The sequence below is a fragment of the Lontra canadensis genome, unplaced genomic scaffold (genome assembly GCF_010015895.1).
Source record: "Lontra canadensis isolate GAN:19392208 unplaced genomic scaffold, GSC_riverotter_1.0 scaffold12, whole genome shotgun sequence".
In the NCBI taxonomy this organism is placed as follows: Eukaryota; Metazoa; Chordata; class Mammalia; order Carnivora; family Mustelidae; genus Lontra; species Lontra canadensis.
Genome location: NW_022631006.1, coordinates 10898990 through 10919725, shown reverse-complemented (window position 1 = coordinate 10919725; position 20736 = coordinate 10898990). Strand labels below are relative to the sequence as shown.

The 20736-nt window shown below is 41.6% G+C and overlaps 1 protein-coding gene across 2 annotated transcripts in view; it reads right to left on the bottom strand.

Annotated features, from left to right (window-relative positions):
- The window catches only part of SPPL2A (signal peptide peptidase like 2A), a 48342-nt gene extending 31085 nt beyond the window's left edge, over positions 1 to 17257 (bottom strand). For both annotated transcript variants that reach the window (XM_032856495.1, XM_032856496.1), the window contains exons 1-3: positions 17061 to 17257; positions 789 to 908; positions 294 to 476 (exon numbers count right to left, since the gene is read on the bottom strand). In XM_032856495.1, coding sequence (XP_032712386.1) covers positions 294 to 476; positions 789 to 908; positions 17061 to 17123 — 366 coding nt within the window. In that variant the 5' untranslated portion in view covers positions 17124 to 17257. The remainder of the gene's footprint in view (positions 1 to 293; positions 477 to 788; positions 909 to 17060) is intronic.
- Positions 17258 to 20736: the final 3479 nt, after the last annotated feature.

Sequence of the window (20736 nt, the reverse complement as noted above, 5' to 3'; positions counted from 1 at the left end):
TATTTTTAAATTTTTATTACAATTATTTTTTTAAGTGGTCTCCACACCCAGCCTGGAGCCCAACGCGCAGCTTGAACTCACAACCCTGAGATCAACACCTGAGCTGAGATCTAAGGTCAGATGCTTAACTGACTAAGCCACCCAGGTGCCCACAGAATGTTTATTTTAAAAGAATCCTACCATCAGATTATTCAAAACTCAGCCCCTAAACTATACACCAAAAAGATAGTTTAATATTTATGAAATTTGATACTTTTCATGAGCTCAAAAGTTAGTAAAGTTTTAAAACTTACTAGGACACTGTTATTGGCAACCAACAATGCTTCAGCACCTCCTGTTTGTGCAATTCTGGCTTTTTCAAGAATATGGCAGGTTCCCCACTGTACTACAACTGCTTTGCTCTTTATTCCATCAGGTGGAACATCAGAAAGGTTGCATAGTGGTGTGGTAGTCAGATTCATCAAACTAATGGAAGTCTGGGAAGAAGAAATGTCTTTAACATAAAAAACATATTTCACAAAAATGCATTCAGTGACAAAGTATCAATATTGGTTTAATACCAGGTTCTTTTAAATTGTAAGTATTTTATGACAACCAGGCTTTGAGGTATTTTAAAATTCCCTAATTTGTTTTTCCTACAGAAAGAAAAATACTTAAGCCAAAACAATAAAAGTTACTGTTTATTGATCATTTTATATTACAACTAGTTCACACACTAAAACATAATCACTCATTCTCACCTTTCAATAATTTTATGTTTACAAATAAATAATAACTGATTTACTTACTGCATTTTCTAGGGTATTTGGAAGAGCCGTCCAATGAGGGTTATATAGCATGCAGTAGTCCTTAGACGGTAAAGGTTTGCCATTTCCAGACGCATGCAGGATTGCTTCCTGAGCAGCTGTCTAGGACACGAACAATAATTTTCACACTGGTAATAATTTGCTTTGTCAATAACTAAGGATTTTAATAATGCTATTTATATACAGGTTTGACCACACTTCCTTAAGAGGGAAGGTCTTCCAATGAATTTATTTCTTCTTGTTTGAGGAAATACTGAAATTATATACATTCACCCAGAACACATTCTTTTATGTGTTAAGTATTAACACATGTGTTAAGTAACACATGTGTTAAGTATTTTATGTATTAAGTATTATTTTATGTGTTAAGTATTAAGTGACTTACGTATTAAGTCACTTTCTTATGGGGACACAATTATGGTCCTTGTTAAAAGGACCATATCCCACAGAGGATTGTTGCTATGCGATAACTTCAATATTCTCTTCACACCCTGAAACTTTCCTTCCCAATCTCTTATGAGTTATTACTTCATTGTTTACGTAGCATAAAAGAAAATGCACTTGAAATCCCTCAATTTGCCTTGCATGTCCACTCTCACCACTGTTATTTAAATAGCACTGGAAGTCCTAGCCTCAGCAATCAGACAACAAAAAAGAAATAAAAGGTATCCAAATCAGCAGAGAAGTCAAATCTCCACTATTCCCAGACAACATGATACTCTATGTAGAAAACCCAAAAGACTCCACCAAAAAGTTGCCAGAACGATAAAGTCACAGGATACAAAATTAATGTACAGAAATCTGTTGCTTTTTTTTTTTTTTTTTTTTAAAGATTTAGAGAAAGAGCACAAGCAGGGGGAGCAGATGGAGATGGAGAGAGAGAAGCAGGCTCTCTGGTGAGCAAGGAGTCGGATGAAGGACTCCATCCAAGGACCCTGGGATCATGACCTAAGCCAAAGGCAGATGCCTAACCAACTGAGCCTCCCAGGTGCCCCATCTGTTGTCCTTCTATACACCAGTCATAAAGGAGCAGAAAGAGAAATCAAGGAATTGATCCAACTTACAACTGCACCAAAATTCATAAGGTACCTAGGAATAAACCTAACCAAAGAGGTGAAAAAACTACATTCTGCAAACTATAAAACACGAATGAAAGAAATCGAAGAGGACACAAGGATATGGAAAAACATTCCATGCTCATGGGTTGGAAGAACAAATATTGTTAAAATGTCCATAGCACCCAAAGCAATCTACAGAATCAGCGTAATCCATATCAAAATACACCATTTTTCACAGAGCTAGGACAAACAATCCTAAAATTTGTATGGAACCACAAAAGATCCTGAATAGCCAAAGCAATCTTGAAAAAGAAAAGCAAAGCTGAATGCATTACAATTCTGGATTTTAAGCTCTACTACAAATCTACAGTCATCAATACAGTATGGTACTGGCCCAAAAATACACACACAGATCAATGGAACAAAACAGAAAACCCAGAAATGGGCCCACAGCTATATGGTCAACTAATCTTCAACAAAGCATGGAAGAGGGGCACCTAGGTAGCTCAGTGGGTTAAGCATCTGCCTTTGGCTCAGGTCATGATCTCAGGGTCTTAGAATGGAGCCCCATGTTGCATAGGGCTCTCTGCTCAGCAGGGAGTCTGCTTCTTCCTCTTTCTCTGCCTCTCCTCCTACTTGTGCTGTCTCTCAAATATATAAATGACATCTTCAAAAAACAAAAACAAAAAACAAAACAGGAAAGAATAGCCAATGGAAAAACGTCTCTTCAACATATGATATTTAGAAAACTGGACAGCAACATGCAAAAGAATGAAACTGGACTACTTTCTTTTTTTTTTTTTTTTTTTTAAAGATTTTATTTATTTATTTGAGAGAGAGACAGTGAGAGAGAGCATGAGCAAGGAGAAGGTCAGAGAGGGAAGCAGACTCCCCGTGGAGCTGGGAGCCTGATGCGGGACTCGATCCCGGGACTCCAGGATCATGACCTGAGCCGAAGGCAGTCGTCCAACCAACTGAGCCACCCAGGCGTCCCAGAAACTGGACTACTTTCTTAAACCATACACAAAAATAAATTAAAAATTGATGAAAGTCCTAAATGTGACCAAGAAATCCATCAAAATCCTTGAGGAGACCACAAGCAGCAACTTCTTTGACACTGGCTACAGCAACTTCTTACTAGATGTAGCTGCAGAGGCAAGGGAAACAGAACCAAAAATGAACTATGACTTCATCAAGAGGCGCCTAGATGGTCAGTCAGTAGAGCATACAACTTTTGATCTCACGATTGTGAGTGTAAGCCCCACTGTGGATGTAGAGATTAGTTAAAAATAAAATCTTTAAAAAAAAAAAAAAAGGACTTCATCGAGATAAAAAGTTTTGGCACATTAAAGGAAGAAAAAAACTAAAAGGCACCCTACTGAATGCAAGAAGATATTTGCAAATGACATATCTGATAAAGGGTATCTAAAACCTATTAGAACTTATCAAGCTCAACACCCCAAAAAAACAAATAATCCAATTAGGAAATGGGCAGAAGACATGAATAGACATTTTTCCAAAAAGACATCTAGGTGGCTAACAGACACATGCAAAGATGCTCAACATCTCTCACCATCAGGGAAATAAAAATCAAAACTACAATGAGGTATCATCTCATGCCAGTAGGAATGGCTAAAATAAAAAACACAGGAAATAAAAGATGTTGACGCACATGTGGAAAAATGGGAACCCTCTTACACTGGTTGGTGGGAATGCACACTAGTGTAGCCACTCTGGAAAACAGTATGGAGTTTCCTCAAAAGTTAAAAATAGAGCTACCCTACGACCCAGCAACTGCACTACTAGGTATTTACCCAAAGGCTAAGAGAATACTGATTCAAAAGGGCACATGCACCCTAAAGTGTATAGCAGCATTATCAACAACAGCGAAATTATACAAAGAGCCCTAATGTCCATCAACTGATGAATGGATAAAGAAGATGTGGCACATATACAATGGAATATTACTCAGCCATCAGAAAGGATGAAATCTTGCCATTTCACTGATGTAGATGGAGCTAGACTGTATTATGCAAAGCAAAATAAGTCAATCAGAAAAAAGACAAATACATATAATTTCACTCATATGTAAAAATTTAAGAAATAAATGAACAAAGTAAAAAAAAAAAAAAAAAACCTCTTAAATACAAAGAACAAACTGGCAGTTGCCAGGGGTAGGAGGATGGGTGAAAAAAAGGGTACGAGTAAGAGTACACTTATCTTGCTGAGCCCTGAGCAATGCACAGAAATGCTGAATAATTATATTATATATCTGAAACTAATACAACATTGTATGTTAATGACACTTCAATTAAAAAAAAATAAATGGGGCGCCTGGGTGGCTCAGCAGGTTAAGTCTCTGCCTTCAGCTCAGGTCATGATCTCAGGGTCCCGGGATTAAGCCCCGCATCGGGCTCTCTGCTCAGCAGGGAGCCTGCTTTCCCCCTCCCTCTGCCTGCCTCTCTGCCTACTTGTGATCTCTCTCTGTCAAATAAATAAATAAAAATATATATAAAAAAAGAAATGCATAAAGAAATGCACAAAGAAAAATGTGTAAGGATATTCACAATATCATTTGTTACAGGAAAAAAAAAAGTCAACTTTCACTAATAAGGAGCCCATTCCATTATGATATGCACAGTACATAGCCATTAAAAAGAAAAAACTAGGGGCGCCTGGCGTCTGCCTTCGGCTCAGGTCATGATCCCAGGGTCTTGGGATAAAGTCCTGCATCAGGCTCCCTGCTCAGCGGAAAGCCTGCTTCTTCCTCTCCCACCCACCCTGCTTGTGTTCCCTCTCTTGTGTCTCTGGCTGTCAAATAAATAAATAAAATCTTAAAAAAAAAAAAAAAAAGAACTAGATCCAGGAACAGATGTCCACAGTGAGAAAAGCATATTCCAGATAGATACTTACAGCATGATCCTATTTTTTAAGTAAGCTCTATGCCCAATGTGGGGCCTGAACTCACCAGCCAGAGATCAAGAGTCACATGCTCCATTGACTCAGTCGGCACCCCAATGTAACCAATTTTTATTAAAAAAAAAAAAAATAGTGACCTCCCACATTTATGTGAGCTTGAAGATGTGGAGAGAGACACACACCAGGCTATTTTTAAAAAGAGAGAGAGAGAGAAAAAGGCAAAGGAAATAGTGTGAAAAGACTGGAGAAACTAAAAAGGAAAAACATTCAAAAACAGAAAAGTATAAAGTCCCTCTCCTCTTATCCTGGCTCTCAGTCACATATTTACACAGGAATTTCTTTCATATGTTTCCAGACACTATCCATATACATTTAATATAGATGAATATATATATGAATACATGGATACATTATCTCAAATATGTATAGTTTTATACATGAGGTCAAACTATACAGCTCTGTGGCTTTTCTATACATTCCTAAATTTATAAAGTAGATTTTCCATATTGACACATACATACTACCTTCTTCTATACAATATATAACATTCAGTGTTACTTTTATAATTACTAAAACTAAAAGATTTTTTAAAAGCTTAAATGTTCAAGGAAGTACAAAGATACTCAAAAAGGAAACATTTATTGCTAAAAAGGGATTATAATCATCCCTACAATTGAAGAAAATTCAACACTGATAAAAGCGAAACCATTGATATTGGAATTACGAAGGCAAAACATAAATTTCAGTGGAAGATTAGTATTAAGAAAAGTAGAACCAAACACACTGTAGAATAACAAGTATTTTATGTGAAACAACCTGCAAATTTCATTAGCAAACTGCCATGCTTGAACTTCAGCATTTCCACTACTTTTTTAAAACATTTTAAAAATCTTATTTGTTTAGCTGACAGAGAGAGAGAGAGAGAGAGAGCGCAAGCACAAGCAGGGGAGAGCTAGAGACAGAGGGAGGGAGAGAAGCAGGCTCCCTGCTGAACAGGGAGCCCGATGCGGGGCTTGATCCCAGCACCCTGGGATCATGACTGAGGCAGAAGGCAGACGCTCATCCGACTGAGCCAGCCAGGCAAACCTCCACTGTATTTTTAAAAATATCTTAGTAAATTTCTTACGGAGATTATGTAGCTTCAAAAATTTAGTTTATTAACAACAGATATAATGAGCTTTCGAATTAAGAGTCCTAGGATAGGGGCGCCTGGGTGGCTCAGTGGGTTAAAGCCTCTGCCTTCGGCTCAGGTCATGATCCCAGGGTCCTGGGATCAAGCCCCGCATCGGGCTCTCTGCTCAGTGGGGAGCCTGCTTCCTCCTCTCTCTCTGTCTGCCTCTCTGCCTCCTTGTGATTTCTGTCAAATAAATAAATAAATCTTAAAAAAAAAAAAAAAAGAGTCCTGGGACAGAATGGTTTCACCATTTACTGCCCATGTTCCAAGTTACTTGACCTGTTTTAAGCTTCAACATCCTCAGCTTTGACACAGTTGTCATGAAGACTGAAGTAATGCAAATATTTGCACATGTTAAGCTCTTAGTAAATGGTAACTATTATTATTAATTATTAATAAGACATCTAGCAACCTGCCAAGTACTTGTATTATGCACAAAAAATATGAGATGATTAATGGTTGTTTAGGGTTTGGTGGGATATGTGAATACGAGGTGATAGCTAAAGAATGTGGATTTCTTTCTTTACCCATGTACCCCCTGACACACACATGCACACCTCCCCCATTATCAACATCTGCACCAGAGGGGTATATCTGTTACATTAAGCGAACTTACATTGGTCATTACCACCCACAGCCCAGAGTTGACATTTAGGATTCACTCTTGGGTGTTGTACATTCCATACATTTTGACATGTACCTACCATCACAGTAACCTGCAGAGTAAGGAATAGTTTCACTGCTGTAAACAACCTCTGTGTTCCACCTATTTGCTTCTTTCTGGGGTGATGTAAATGTTTTAAAATGGACTGTGTTAACAGTTGCACAGATCTGTGAATACACTGAAAGCCACTGCATTGCACATTTCAAATAGGTAAACTACATACTATGTGAATTACATCTCAATAAACCTGCCTTCCTCCAGAGAAACACTACAGAAGAAATTACAGTTTTACTATGAAGATTAAAAACCAACCTGAAATAATCAGAAACAGAATGTGATTAAAGTCAGAGTCTCTAATAAAAACTGTGATAATTCTTATGGTGTTAGAAATGCAAATTCTTGGGCTCTATTCCAGATCTACTGAATCAGAAATCGCCAGGCAGTTTATTTTTACAAGCCCTTCTGGAGATTCTGCTACGTGTGTTTGAGAAGCACAGTGACAGAAGGAGAGCATCTCAAGATTTATTGTGCACACAAATCATTTAGCAATCATATTAAAATGCAGATTTTGACTCAGTAGGTCTGGGTGGAGTGTGAGATTCTGCATTTTTAACTAGCTCCTAGGTGATGTTGATGCTGCTGGTCTATGGACCACACTTTGAGTAGCAAGGCCTTAAGAGAAGAGAGTAGTGGAAAGCACGTTACTGTGGGTCAATTAGTAGGGAAGCATAAAGAAAAAGGCTTGAAGCTCAGTGACCCTTCAAGCATTACAAACACCAAATTAGGTGAGGCTTGTGGTCCACCCACATGCCAGTGTTAGATCATTTGACGAAGATCCTATGATGGAAGCGCCGGATATTTTCTCTCACATCTTCCAAGTTAGAGACATGCTGCAAAACAACTGGATTTTCCTTTGTAATCAACTGTGGTCTGGTCTTCCATGACTTTATGCAACCTTTAAAAATTATGTTTGCATTTTCAGTCAGTAATGGAAATATTCTCTTAGTAAAAAGCTTAGTATCAAGGGCTTAAACAGATTTAGAGATAATACTCTAGGCCCTTTATTTCATAGCTCTAACAGGTCCAAAACGACCAAAATGAAGTGGTCTCAGGGGCCAAGATTAGAACTGAGCTCTCCAAAACCTAGACCAGCAGTCTTTCAACTCTGCTACCATTTCAAGTTCCTTCCTGCAGTTTCATCCCCAAACAACTCCTAGTGCCCAACCAGCACCCTCCTGTTTTATACTGGTCACATGGATCTCTACATTGGCTGTTCACTCCCTCGTCTGTGATACCGGTGTAGATCTCCTACCCCAAATTCCTCTAATACCCAATTAGTTCCTTCCACATCTTTTCCTTATACTCTTCTAAATACTCCCAACTCCAGGTCTCTAGAGCTTCACACAATTTCTTTTCCTAGGACAATGCCTTACTGCTCCCCCAAAACTTCCCTCTTCATACCAGGTCCTACAAGTACTGACTGTGGTCTCAGGTTTTCTCCAGGATCATCAAATCATTGGTTTTATAGTGGTGCCTTCATATTCACATCTTACTTGATCCTCATAGATAACTCAAGATAACTTGACTAGCCCATGGCAGTAAAGTAGTACTTCCTTTTCTGCCCCAAATTTACCTCCTTAAAACTTCATGGGATGTCTGTTGCTCACAAACAGTTCCGAATTTACTTTATCTAGATCACTTGACTTCAGTCATATTCCCTATCATCTTCTTTTCAAGCCAAAAATATTGGTGTCTAAATCTATCTTAATGTTACAATGACCTATGCCTTTGCTTATTTTTCTCAACAGCTTTCGGTATGACAGGTGTCAAATGATTACCAAAAGCCTAAAAAGGAACACCTGCAATGATGTCTACTACACTCCCATGCCTGCACACATACTAGCTCCCCATCTTCTCAGACCAGTTGGACCGTAAACTAAAGGGACACGTACAAGAGGAGCTTGACCACATCCGTATACTTATGCGGAGTAAGCCTTGCACTGACCTTCATGTCCTTGTCTCTTGGGAGTACGGCCATGCTGTACCTGCTCGTCTTCCTGGGCATGTGAATTACGGGCCTCTGTTCCAACAGCCTCCTGATGCTGACTCACCAGCCCAATGTTAACGTAGTGAGAACAGGCCTGCTCTACTCCTGCCCAAGCTAATAGCACAGTTCAAGGATTCTTCTTCGAATCCTTGGTTCACAGGTGTGTTTTGCCTTCTACCCTTCTTTCTTCTTCAAACAGTATCTTCTAGCAGATCTCTTTCCCAAATTGAAGTCTTCACATATTTCTTTCGAAGAGAACAAATCTCTACTAAAAATGTATCTACTGTGCTCCCTCCTATCCTATATACATGTGACCCTTTGGGTCTGCCAGAACTCTGTATCTTGGCCCATTTTCACCTGATGAAGTAAAACTCTGAGTAACGCAATGTTAACCTCTTCCCATGTGTACATTTAATTCCCTTTAAAAGCCTCAACAGATTTGTTTAAGCATGGTTCTTCCTTCTTCCTAGAGATTATGCTCAATGCTCTGTACAGCAATTTCTTAGCTGTTATTATAGATCAGTGCCTCTTGAACTTTAACGTTTTCATTAAATGCAGATTTTGATCCGGCAGCTCTTGGGTGGAGCTTATGATCATGCGTTTTGAATAAGCTTCCATGTGAGGCTCTGGTTATACAGAGTTATGGTTATATAGGCTCTGGTTATATGAAGTACATGGTTATGCACTGCATCATGAATAGTGGTGAAACTAACAAGTCTTCTAGATATTATTGGGGTCCTCCCAGGAATTTTCTCAAGAGGTGAGTCACACTGCACCTGCAGTCTTCTGCTGGTATAGCCATAGTCCTATTTTTGGCCAGGAGTTCCACTCACCCATGAGTTCCTTCAAAACTCTTCAGTATATGCATCCCTGAGTCCCAGCTTCCCCCAACCCCTTCACAGTCTATCAATCAAACCAGATTCATGTTATTTGCATTGCTATCCATTAGACATACATCATCCTTTAGTTTCAAGGGGCAATGTACAAATGTGACTATAATTCTCTCTCCAATTAACCCTCCAGCAATCTTTCCTCATGAAAACTACAGATTAAATTATTTCTGCATGTTTAGACACCAAATACAAGAACTGGGGCTTAGGGGTAAATTTTGTTAATAAACAGAATTTATCTATAATGAAAACCAGCAATTAAAAAGATGCTATATTCCAGGGGTGCCTGGGTGGCTCAGTGGGTTAAAGCCTCTGCCTTCGGCTTGGGTCATGATCCCAGGCTCCTGGGATTGAGCCCCACATCAGGCTCTCTGCTTGGCAGGGAGCCTGCCTCCCCCCCACTCTTTGCCTGCCTCTCTGCCTACTTGTGATTTCTGTCAAATAAATAAAAATTAAAAAAAAAAAACCCCGATATATTCAAATAAAGGTGCTATATTCCTAAACCAGAAGATAAAAAGTTGCAATGTAATCATGAATGTTAAATGCAACAGGAGCAATAGTCACCTACCCCATCACCCTTATAACCTAGCAATGTAGGAGGCATCCCTTTCTTTATAGACATCTTTCCCTTTATACAGCTAGAGTTAATAGCAATACAGTAAGAGCAGGAGGGGGCCTCTATAGGAAAGACCAGAGTTGAGGTTGTGTATCTTGAATGACACACTCCAAAGTTAGGCTTAAGTAACTTTTTTTTTTTTTTTAAAGATTTTATTTATTTGACAGAGAGAGAGTGAGAGAGGAACACAAGCAGGGAGATAGGGAAAGGGAGAAACAGGCTCCCCGCTGAGCAGGGAGTCCAATGTGGGACTGGATCCCAGAATCCTGGGATCAAGACCTGAGCTGAAGGCAGACGCTTAATGACTGAGCCACCCAGGTGCCCCCTAAGTAACTTTCTGATCATTCATTATTATGTATTTTCTATGTCTATTTCCTAATACTTTATATAATCAACAACCTGCATTGTTTCTACTCCTACCTCCAGGATTCAAGGTTGATGGAAACGATGCACTCAAAGTGACTAGACCCAGACCCATTAAGATTAAGTGTAATCTTAACCACTTAATTAGTGGCTCAGCGGGTGCTAAGGCATTGAACAGCTATTTACAGGGAATCAGGAGTCTGTGGGCCATGGGAAAAGCCCAGCCAGCATCACCCTTGCACTCAGAAAATCTGGGGATTGTAACATACAAAGAGGTATTACGGTGTGGGGAGAAGACATTCATTTATTCAGTATTCTGCAGTCTATGAGATGCTAGGGGAGACAGCAGAGAATGAATCTGGTAAAGTTTCCCCTTCAAGAGGCTCCTATTTTACTAGTTACTTAGATCTATCCTTCTTCTTGGTTTTCCCTAAGTAATCTTACTACTTAATGATATATCTCAACTGTTACAGAATTTGTGATTTATACCAGAATTCACAAATTCAAATGGCTTACAAGGCCAGGCTACATAAATGCATAAAAAGTTGATTTACAATTATAGTGCATAGTGATGTTTCGCAAATTCTGACCTAAAAACAATAAAATTTTTAACAAAATCTTAGTGTTTTGGAGTAAGGATCTGTATCTGGAGACTTTATGGTCTAGAGTTTTGTAAACAGACCCAATTTCAGGTGATTTTTAGCCAAAGTTATCAAATATATAATATACATAACTTCTATCTTTAAACCCTTTTGTACAAATAAATTCACAAGTTTACCCAGTCTTCCTTTTTTTTTTTTTAAGATTTTATTTATTTATTTGACAGAGAGAGAGAGAGAAAGATCACAAGTTGGCAGAGCAGCAGGCAGAGAGAGGGGTAGCAGGCTCCCTGCTAAGCAGACAGCCTGATGCCGGCTCCATCAAGCTAGGATCCTGAGCTTGATCCTAGTACCCTGAGATCATGACCTGAGCTGAAGGCAGAGGATTAACCCACTGAGCCACCTAGGCGCCCCTCCAATTAGTCTTCTGACGTATTCTTGATGCACAGAAAACATTATTGCACAACTTAGTGGAAAAATATCAAGGAATATTTAGAAACCCTGGGTTCTAGTCCTCTTTTTCATGCCTTTCTGTATGATCTAAGAAAAGTCATAATCTTCCTGAACCTTTTCAGGATTATTTTGAGGGGAGATGTAGGTTACATTTTGGGAAAGAGATAGCACAGCCATCAGTGACTGATAAAGCAGACAATGGGATGCAGAATCCTCAGAGGTAGGCTAGAGGAGAGAAGGTTAAAAAAATTTTTGTGAAGAATCTAAGAGTTAAGGAAGGAATGTGACAGAACCAGTATGTTTAATACCATGCTGTTGTAACAAAATACCACAGACTGGGTGGCTTAAACAAAAGAAATTTATTTTCTCATAGTCTGGAACCTAGAAGTTCAAGATCAAGGTGCAAACATACTTGTCCTTAATTGATTTCTGGTAAGGAATCTTTTCTTAGCTTGTAGATGGCTGCTTTCGTCACATGGCTGGGAAAGAGAACAAGGCAACAATCCCATCAGGGTCCTGTGCTGATGACCTCCTCTAAACCTAATTATCTCCCAAAGGCCAGTCTCCAAATACCGTCACACTGGGGGTTAGGGCTTCAACCTGAGTTTGAGGGCAATTCAGTCCATGGCATTTTGCTCCTGGGCCCCCAAATTCATTTTCTTCTCACACATAAAGTACACTCATTTCATCCCAACAGCACCCAAAGGCTTGTTAACTCATTCCAGGATTAGCTCTGAAGTCCAAAGTTTCATCTAATATCATCTAAGTCAAATATGGGTAAAACTCAAGATACAGTTCATTCTGAGGCAAAATTCCTCTCCAACTATGAACCTGCAGAACCAGATAAGTTATATGCTTCCAAAATATAATGGTAGGACAGACATAGGGTAGACATTTGCATTCCAAAAGTGAGGGGCGCCGGGGTAACTCAATTGTCAGACTCTTGATTTCCACTCTGGTCATGATTTCAGGGTCCTGAGACTGAAGACTAAGCCCCGAGTTGGGCTCTGTGCTGGGCATGGAACCTGCTTAAGATTCTCTCTCTCTCTCTGCTCCCGTCTTCTGTCCCCTGACCCCACACTTCCTCTCTCTTGAAAAAAAAAAAAAAAGGGTGTGTATGTGTGGGAAATCAGAAGGAAGAATGTGGTGACAGGACCCAAGCAAGTTTAAAACCTAGCAAAATAAATTCCATTAGATCTTAAGGATCAAGAATAATCCTTTTTGGTTCAACGTCCCACCTTCCAGGCATACTGGTAGTCAAGTCCACCGAGTCCCCCAAGGCTCCAAGCAGAGGCCATAAGACCTGCTGAAACTGAGGCAGTGGCCTCATCTCTGATTTTGCCTTTGGGTTCATTTCTCCTCTGTCCTGAAGAATAATCCACGTGTCCGGAGCCACAGAGCTGCACCATCCCACCTGTCAAATCCAAGAAGTCCAACAGTCTTTCTTCATTTACACTTTACTATATATGCAGTCAGGAGGAATCAAACTGCCTCATCAACACTCTGCTAAGAAATCACCTCAGCTAAGTATCTAATTTCACTGTTCACAATTCTTCCTTCTAAACAACACTATACTACATCACAGTCCAGTCAAGTTCTTTGCCATTTTAGAATAAGGACTGAGCTTCCTTCACTTTCTAATAACATGTTCTGCATTTCTGGGACTTCACCAGAACTGTCCTTAATGTCCGTATTTCTGGCATGCACCTCAAACCTCTTCTGGCCTCTACCCAGTTACAAAGCTGCTACCACATGCGTAGGTATTCGCTATTACAGCACCGCACTCCTGCCCAAATCTGCCTTAGTCAGCTTGGGCTGCCACAACAGAATACCAAACGGTGGGTAGCTTAAACAGAAATTTATTTTCTCACAGTTCTAGAAACTAGAAGTCTAAGATAAAGGTGAAAGCATGGTTGGTTTATGGTAAAAGTTTTCTTTTTGGCTTGTGGATGGACACTTTCTCACTGGGTCATCACATGGTATGTGTGGGGGGACGAGTATTAGGGAAGAGAGAACAAGCTCTTTGGTGTCTTTTCTTACAAGGCATCAATCCATCACAAGGGATCTATCCTCTGACCTCTCTAAACCTACCTACCTCATAGAGGACCCCCTTCCAAACACCATCACACTGAGGGCCAGGGTTTCAACATAAGAATTTTGGGGAGACACAATTCAGTCTACAACACAGCAACACAGCATGTCCCTGACAGCTCGGGTAGCAGAACATACATTCTTTCCCCAAGAGGATGAGAGGAGCACAGAAGAGAGGGAATTAGAGAAGATTCTTTGAGTTGGTGTATTATATCAAAGGAATGCAGATTTCAGCAAGATATTTCTCTGCTGGGGATCCTGATTATCACTTCATTGTAATAAGTTCAAGATGTAACTATGTAACACATCAAATTCTTTGAAGTAATGAAAAAAAATGAACAGAACTTTTATAAAAACATTATGGGAAAGATTCAGGATTCTTCAGAGAACTTTGAAGCAATTTTAGAAAACAGACACAGGCTAAACTTTACTCATTGTTCTTGAAACAGAACTGTGATTGGGTCCAAATACCACCATGAAATAAAGCCCTAACAGTCGCAGCTAGGGATGGGGATTGGACTGGGGAAGGAAGACTGAAATGGAATCATGGCAAGGCCAAGAGAGCACTAACTATGTGCCACATGCTCTTTTATATTTCTAGACTTAAATGTTTAATGGGTTTAGAAATCATCAAAACAGCCAGATGTTACTATAGCTTGAGTCTAACAGGAGGTCAACTGGTGTGAGGAGGACAAGATGAGGAGGGTAGGCTACATGATGCTGAAGGGCCTTTCCAATATTTAATCGTCTTCCTTTTCTAAAAGATGAGGCAGTGGTTTCTGGAGTGTGCTGCTTCTTCATGAAGACAATAGCCTTGTTCTTACATAACTAAAGGGAAAGAAAGCTGGTATCAGTGCTAGCTTCAAGAGCCCAGAAAGGAGAAATGAAATGATTAAACTGCCATCATTCATTCAAATGAACACAGAGAGGCCACCTAGAGCTATAAGATTAAGAAAGAGGAACAAGCAAGGGCTTCAGGGACAAAATGGTAAAAAGAAAAAAAAAAAAAGTCCAAAAGACTCCAGACAAAGGAAGTAGGTATCCAGTAAGTAGGCTGAAAGGAGAAATAATGCGCCTCCTGAGGAAAGGTACACCAGATTTGAGTTCCTCAGAAAAGGAAAGAGATCATTTCAGGAAGGGTCAAGAAGAAAAGAGACCACTGAGAAACCAACAACAGAAAAATCTGTAACAGTGGTTGGCTCTGAAAAAGATCTCTACAACTCAAAAAGATCTTGGCATTTTACTCATGCTCACTGGCACAGTGCCTGGCATATAATAGATGCATACCACCTATTTGCAGAGGAAAAAAACACCTTACTGAGTCCCACAACAGCCCTGAGAAGATCTTCCCAAGAATTAGCACAGTGAGATACAACAAAATATAAATGTGCAATATAAAAAGAATAAAATCTACACTGTGGAAGATATAGGCTAGCTATGATTTAGAACAGGGGTGACCTTTAGATTTGTGAAGCCCTTGAAATCACACTCTAATCACATTTTTTAGAAGGAGGGTTCAGGGCTTTTGATTATAATTTCAGTGTGAGTTATCAGCAATTGATATATTATTAAATCAATTACTGTATTGGTAAAAGATTATTGGGAATATGATGAAAAGGATATATATATAGAGATGTATCTCTCTATATATATCTAGGTTACAGTTTCATATGTATTTACATACCACCTGAATTGTTATCCTTTAGACATATGGTACATGGTAAACTACACTTCAAAGATTCAGACTAACACTGTGACTTTGTTGTTCTCTTTATATTGTACTTCCCCTTCATCCCACAGAAGCAATTTTTAGACACATTATCTCATTCATGTTCCTATTGTTGCCTAGCAAAGTTAGGAGTACACCAAAGGCACTTAACCATTTTAGATTTTGATTTTGGTTTCTTAATAAATGTCAAAGACACTTTTATATTAAATATACTCACTAACACTAAACCTTTAAATAGCAGAGAATGCAAAATATACTTTTTCAGAAAAGTTACATATTCTAATGGAAAGAACTAGACAGGAACACACCGTATCAATTCCGTGTAGATAGAGCTCAGTTCCGTGTAGATAGAGCTCACAAAAGTTTCTGACCTCAAACTCCCTAATGAAATTTCCAAGAAATAAAAACTGAAACACCGAACACTAGTGTCCTGGCCATTCGCTGAAGCTCCGGTTGCTTAATGCTTAACTTTTTAAAAAGATTTTATTTACTTGAGAGAGAGAGTGAGGGAGAGAAAGAGAGTGCACAAACTGGGGGACGGAGGGAGAAAGAGGGGTCCTGCTGAGCAGGGAGCCCATCCCAGGACCTTGGGATCAAGACCTGAAGGCAGACGCTTAACCGACTGAGCCACCCAGGTGCCCTGTTGATGCTGAATTTTAAAACATTACTGCTTTTCCTAATTATGAAAACACTTGTGAACACATTATTTGCTACTGTTACTTAACTGACTCCCCTCCTCATTAAACTAGGCGGAGAACTGAAAACCAGAGTATACAGTGTGATGCCTTTTAAAAAATTATTTTAAGTTATTACTATTATCAACCCCCCCCCACACACACACAATGAAATCGAATGAGCCCTACGGGGAAGCAGGAACTACATTAGAGGAAGCAAACAAACCAACCAACCACAAAAACAAAAACAAAAACAAAAAACACCTGTATTCGAGCAATTAAACTAAAGCGCAGTCTTTGAATCGCTTAACACCCGGGGGCCGCGTATAATTTTTTTCTTCTTCCGGACGGTGGAAGAGATCAAGATGTTTTAAGAAAGGGTTGACCGGGGGCACCTGGGTGGCTCAGTGGGTTAGGGCCTCTGCCTTCGGCTCAGGTCATGATCCCAGGGTCCTGGGATCGAGCCCCGCATCGGGCTCCCTGCTCAGCGGTGAGCCTACTTCCTCCTCTCTCTCTCTCTCTCTCTCTCTCTCTCTCTCTCTCTGCCTGCCTCTCTGCCTACTTGTGTTCTCTGTCAAATAAATAAATAATCTTTAAAAAAAAAAAAAAGAAAGAAAGAAAGGAAGGGTTGACTAAGTTGACCTAAGTTGACTTAGGTCAATTTAGAACGCCCGGAACCATGAAAAACTATGGTGAATGCTCAAGGACAATGCAGCAAGAGGGGCTCAGCAGAAAGCTTGCTCGGGGGTGGGTACTTCGAGGACTTCAAAGGCCGGGAATGGGGGTGGGGTGGGAAGACTGGAAGAAAGAGGACGAAGAAAGGGCGGCTGGAAGGAAATGGAGAAACGGGAAGGGGGCAGGCTGGTAGTGGGCTGGAAAAGGAGTCGCCGGGCGGGAGCCCGAGGGTGGGGAGGAGAAGGGGCAGGGAGCCCCGGCCCCGCCCCGGGGAGGCCCGAGCGCCCGGCCGTCCCCCTTACCAGCGGGAGCAGGAAGCCCCAGAGCAGGGCGGTCGCGGCCGTCAGCGGCCGCTGCGGCCCCATCGAACTGCTGGGCGCTCAGCGGCGCGGCGCTTCTCGGCCGGCACAGGTTCCGGGTCCCGCCGCGGCGCTGCCTCCGTGGCCGGGTCGGACGGGCGCGGACGGCGCGGGGAGGCGCGGGCCGCCGCTGCTGTTGGGGCAGCCACTGTAGCGCCGACTTCCTCTTCCGGCTCCGCCCAGAGGACGCGGAAACCCCCGCGCGGGGCACGTGGAGGCCAGGTCGGCGCGCGTCGCCAGTCGGGCGGGTGCTCGGTGCTGTGCGGTCTCGGCGCTGGCAGGCGGCGGGCTGTGGGTCTGGGTGTGTCTTGCTCTTTCCAGCTGCCTGACCCGAACTCTCCCGAGAGTCCGGACGGTGGGGGGGCCCCGCCCAGAGCAACTTTTTCAATACCCTCTTCCTCCTAGAAGTCCCCGTGCGCCTGCTCTGTCCTGCAGTACCGGCGCGGGCGTGCGGGCGGAAAATCTGCGTGCGCTGAGCCTTAATTCATCAGTCCGCCGGCGGGTCCCGGTCACTCATACATATATCCCAGTTACGTCCATTGGGTCCCAAACTGCTGCCACCTCTGAATCCGGACATTTCTCTCCTCCAGACTAATGTGTTTAAGACTCCGGGTGGCCCATTATCCACATACCAGTTCTAGATATAAATCAGATCATGTCCCTCACCATCACATGTAGCACAAAATGAAAACTACTCTGGCTGCGAAGTGTATATATATGGTCCCAGTCTTCTTCTCTGACCCAGTCTTCACTATTTCCCACGCTTTTGTAACCCCCAGATGGCCACCCTTTGGTTCTTTTGTACTGGTAGTCCTCCCTCCTGGAAGGTTTTCTTTCTCCATACCGGTTCATTGCATTCCCTCATCAGCTTAAATGTCACTCCCCCAGAGGGAACTTCCAGACAAACCTATCTAAAGGAGCCATCCAGTCTTTCTTTACCACGTGGCTTATTTACTCTGTAAAGCACTTTTCACTCTACTGTTCTCTTGCTTATTTATGTGCTCATTTATCTGTGATGTCTCCTCCCACTTAATAGCAAGGAGTGCCTTTGCTTTGTTCACTGCCATATCTCTCATATCTACAATATCTGGCATAACGTAGGTCCTCAAATGTTTGTTGGATTGATTTTTAATTCTAAACACTGAATAGGATCCTATACATGCCATCCCACAGCTGAGTTTAGCAAGGGACACAGATGTGTAAACAAACATAGTTCAGGATGAATAGCGACTCTTTACTTTGCACAAGATGTCGTGCGAGTACCAAAGGAACATATAAAAGGGGTGCCAAAAAAAATTCCAACCTAGGGGCGCCTGGGTGGCTCAGTGGGTTAAGCCGCTGCCTTCGGCTCAGGTCATGGTCTCGGAGTCCAGGAGTCCTGGGATCGAGCCCCGCATCGGGCTCTCTGCTCAGCAGGGAGCCTGCTTCCTCCTCTCTCTCTGCCTGCCTCTCTGCCTGCTTGTGATCTCTCTGTCAAATAAATAAATAAAATCTTAAAAAAAAAAAAAAAATTCCAACCTAAGCTGAGTCTAGAAGGGTGAGTTAATTTTAGCCAGGCAATGGGCAGGGGAAGGGGGGAGACTTCCAGGAAGAGTGAACCATTAGTGTCAAAGCCAAAGGTGACATTGGAGGAACTGCAAAACTTGGGCTTGGCTGAAGTTATGAGTGGTGAAAGATGAAGTGAGAGAAGAGGGCAGAGGCCAAATCACAAGCAGATTAGGACGTCCTGCTTAGAACTTTAGACTTCATCCAATTGTTGGTGGAAAACCAATTAATAATTAGAGCAGTGACAATATCTGGTTTAGAAAGCTCTCTTGGTGGCAGGTGGGGTGGCAGCTGGTTTGAAACGGGGCGAGAGTGGGAGCCAGGAAACCTGTTGGAACCTAACCCGGGCCAGGGATAGTGAGGGCCTGAACTGAGACAGTGACAGTAGAAATGGGGAGGAAGAGATGGACTTGAAAGATTTGTAGTAGAATTTGGTCACTGAGAGGACATGGGAGATGAAGGAGAGAAGGAGAGGGATGATTGCTAGGATCCTGTCCTGGGCTGTTTATTGAGATGATCACCACAGGAGTTGGGGTTGGGTGGGCAGGCATGCAGAGGGAAATATTTTGGACATGTTTTGTGAAATTCTTGTAGGACATCCAAGTCAAATGTCTGCAGGTTGATAGCTAGGTAGGTTGGTCCCAAGGTTCGTGGCACAATGAGGCCAGAAAATAGGTCTCCTGCCTGTAGATCATAGACTCTTTTTCACACTTTCTGGCTGTTGAGGGCAAGCAAGTTTCCTCTTCAGTAAAATAGCTGTGTTGGACTAGATGACTTCATCTCTAAATATTGCCTCCTGCCCATAGTGGCACTTTGCCTAGTGAAACTTCAGTGTGGTTCCTGAGGCTGTCTGAAGATCTCTGGTTTTCCTGTCTACATTTATGCCCACTTTTCCTTCTCAATTGGAGAAAATTTTTTGCTTGCAGCCAAAGAAACTATTATAGGCTAGTTCCTTGTACAATCTCTCTTTGCCTGCTTTAGTTTTCTCAGCTGAAAGATATGGACAGTAATACCTATACTGACTGCCTTGCATGATTTTTGCAAAAATTATCTGATTTGTAATGTGGGTAAAATTACTCTGAAAAATAATTTTTTTTTTTTTAAAGCAGCAGGAGGAGAAGGAGTGAAGGAGAAAGGAAAGGCTGGTAGAAGGCTGTGTTATTGCTGTCATCTGAAGTATCAGCATTGTTTGTCATAATTCCCCTGACAGATGGTATCTCTTTGGTCAAAGTCCCTACTCAGGATGAGGTGAAGGAAACTGGGAGAGTTAATGGAAGATTAAAAGATTCTTGTGTAATGATTCGACTACTGGAAGGGCTATTAACAGTTATTTGGAGGACACCACTGTAACACATGAATTTCCCTGCAAGTATTAGGTATGATAAAGAATACCAGCATAAGTTTTAGCCAATATTTTTCTTCCACAAATAAACTATGTATAAAAATCCAATTACAGGGCGCCTGGGTGGCTCAGTGGGTTAAGCCGCTGCCTTCGGCTCAGGTCACGATCTCAGGGTCCTGGGATCGAGTCCCACATCGGGCTCTCTGCTCAGCAGGGAGCCTGCTTCCTCCTCTCTCTCTCTCTCTCTCTGCCTCTCCGTCTACTTGTGATCTGTGTCTGTCAAATAAATAAATAAAATCTTTAAAAAAAAAAATCCAATTACAGGGGTGCCTGGGTGGCTCAGTCGTTAACTATCTGCCTTTGGCTCAGGTCATGATCCCAGGGTCCTGGGATCAAGCCCTGCATCGGGTTCCCTGCCCAATGCGAGGCTGGATGTGGGGCTGGATGTGGGGCTGGATGTGGGGCTTGATCCCAGGATTCTGGGATCATGACCTGAGCCAAAGGCAGAGGCTTTAACCCACTGAGCCACCCAGGTGCCCCTCTTCTAAGTGTTTTATAGTTTGTGGTCTATGTTTTAAGTCTTTAGAGCATTTTGAGTTGATTTTTGTGCTTATCACTCTTTTTAATGGGAATAATGATTATCACCTCAGTCTCAGTAATTATCTTGTCCATAGATTAAAAAGCTGCTTAGAGTTTCCTGGTATTGCTTTTCCGTAAAGACTACCTGGCTTT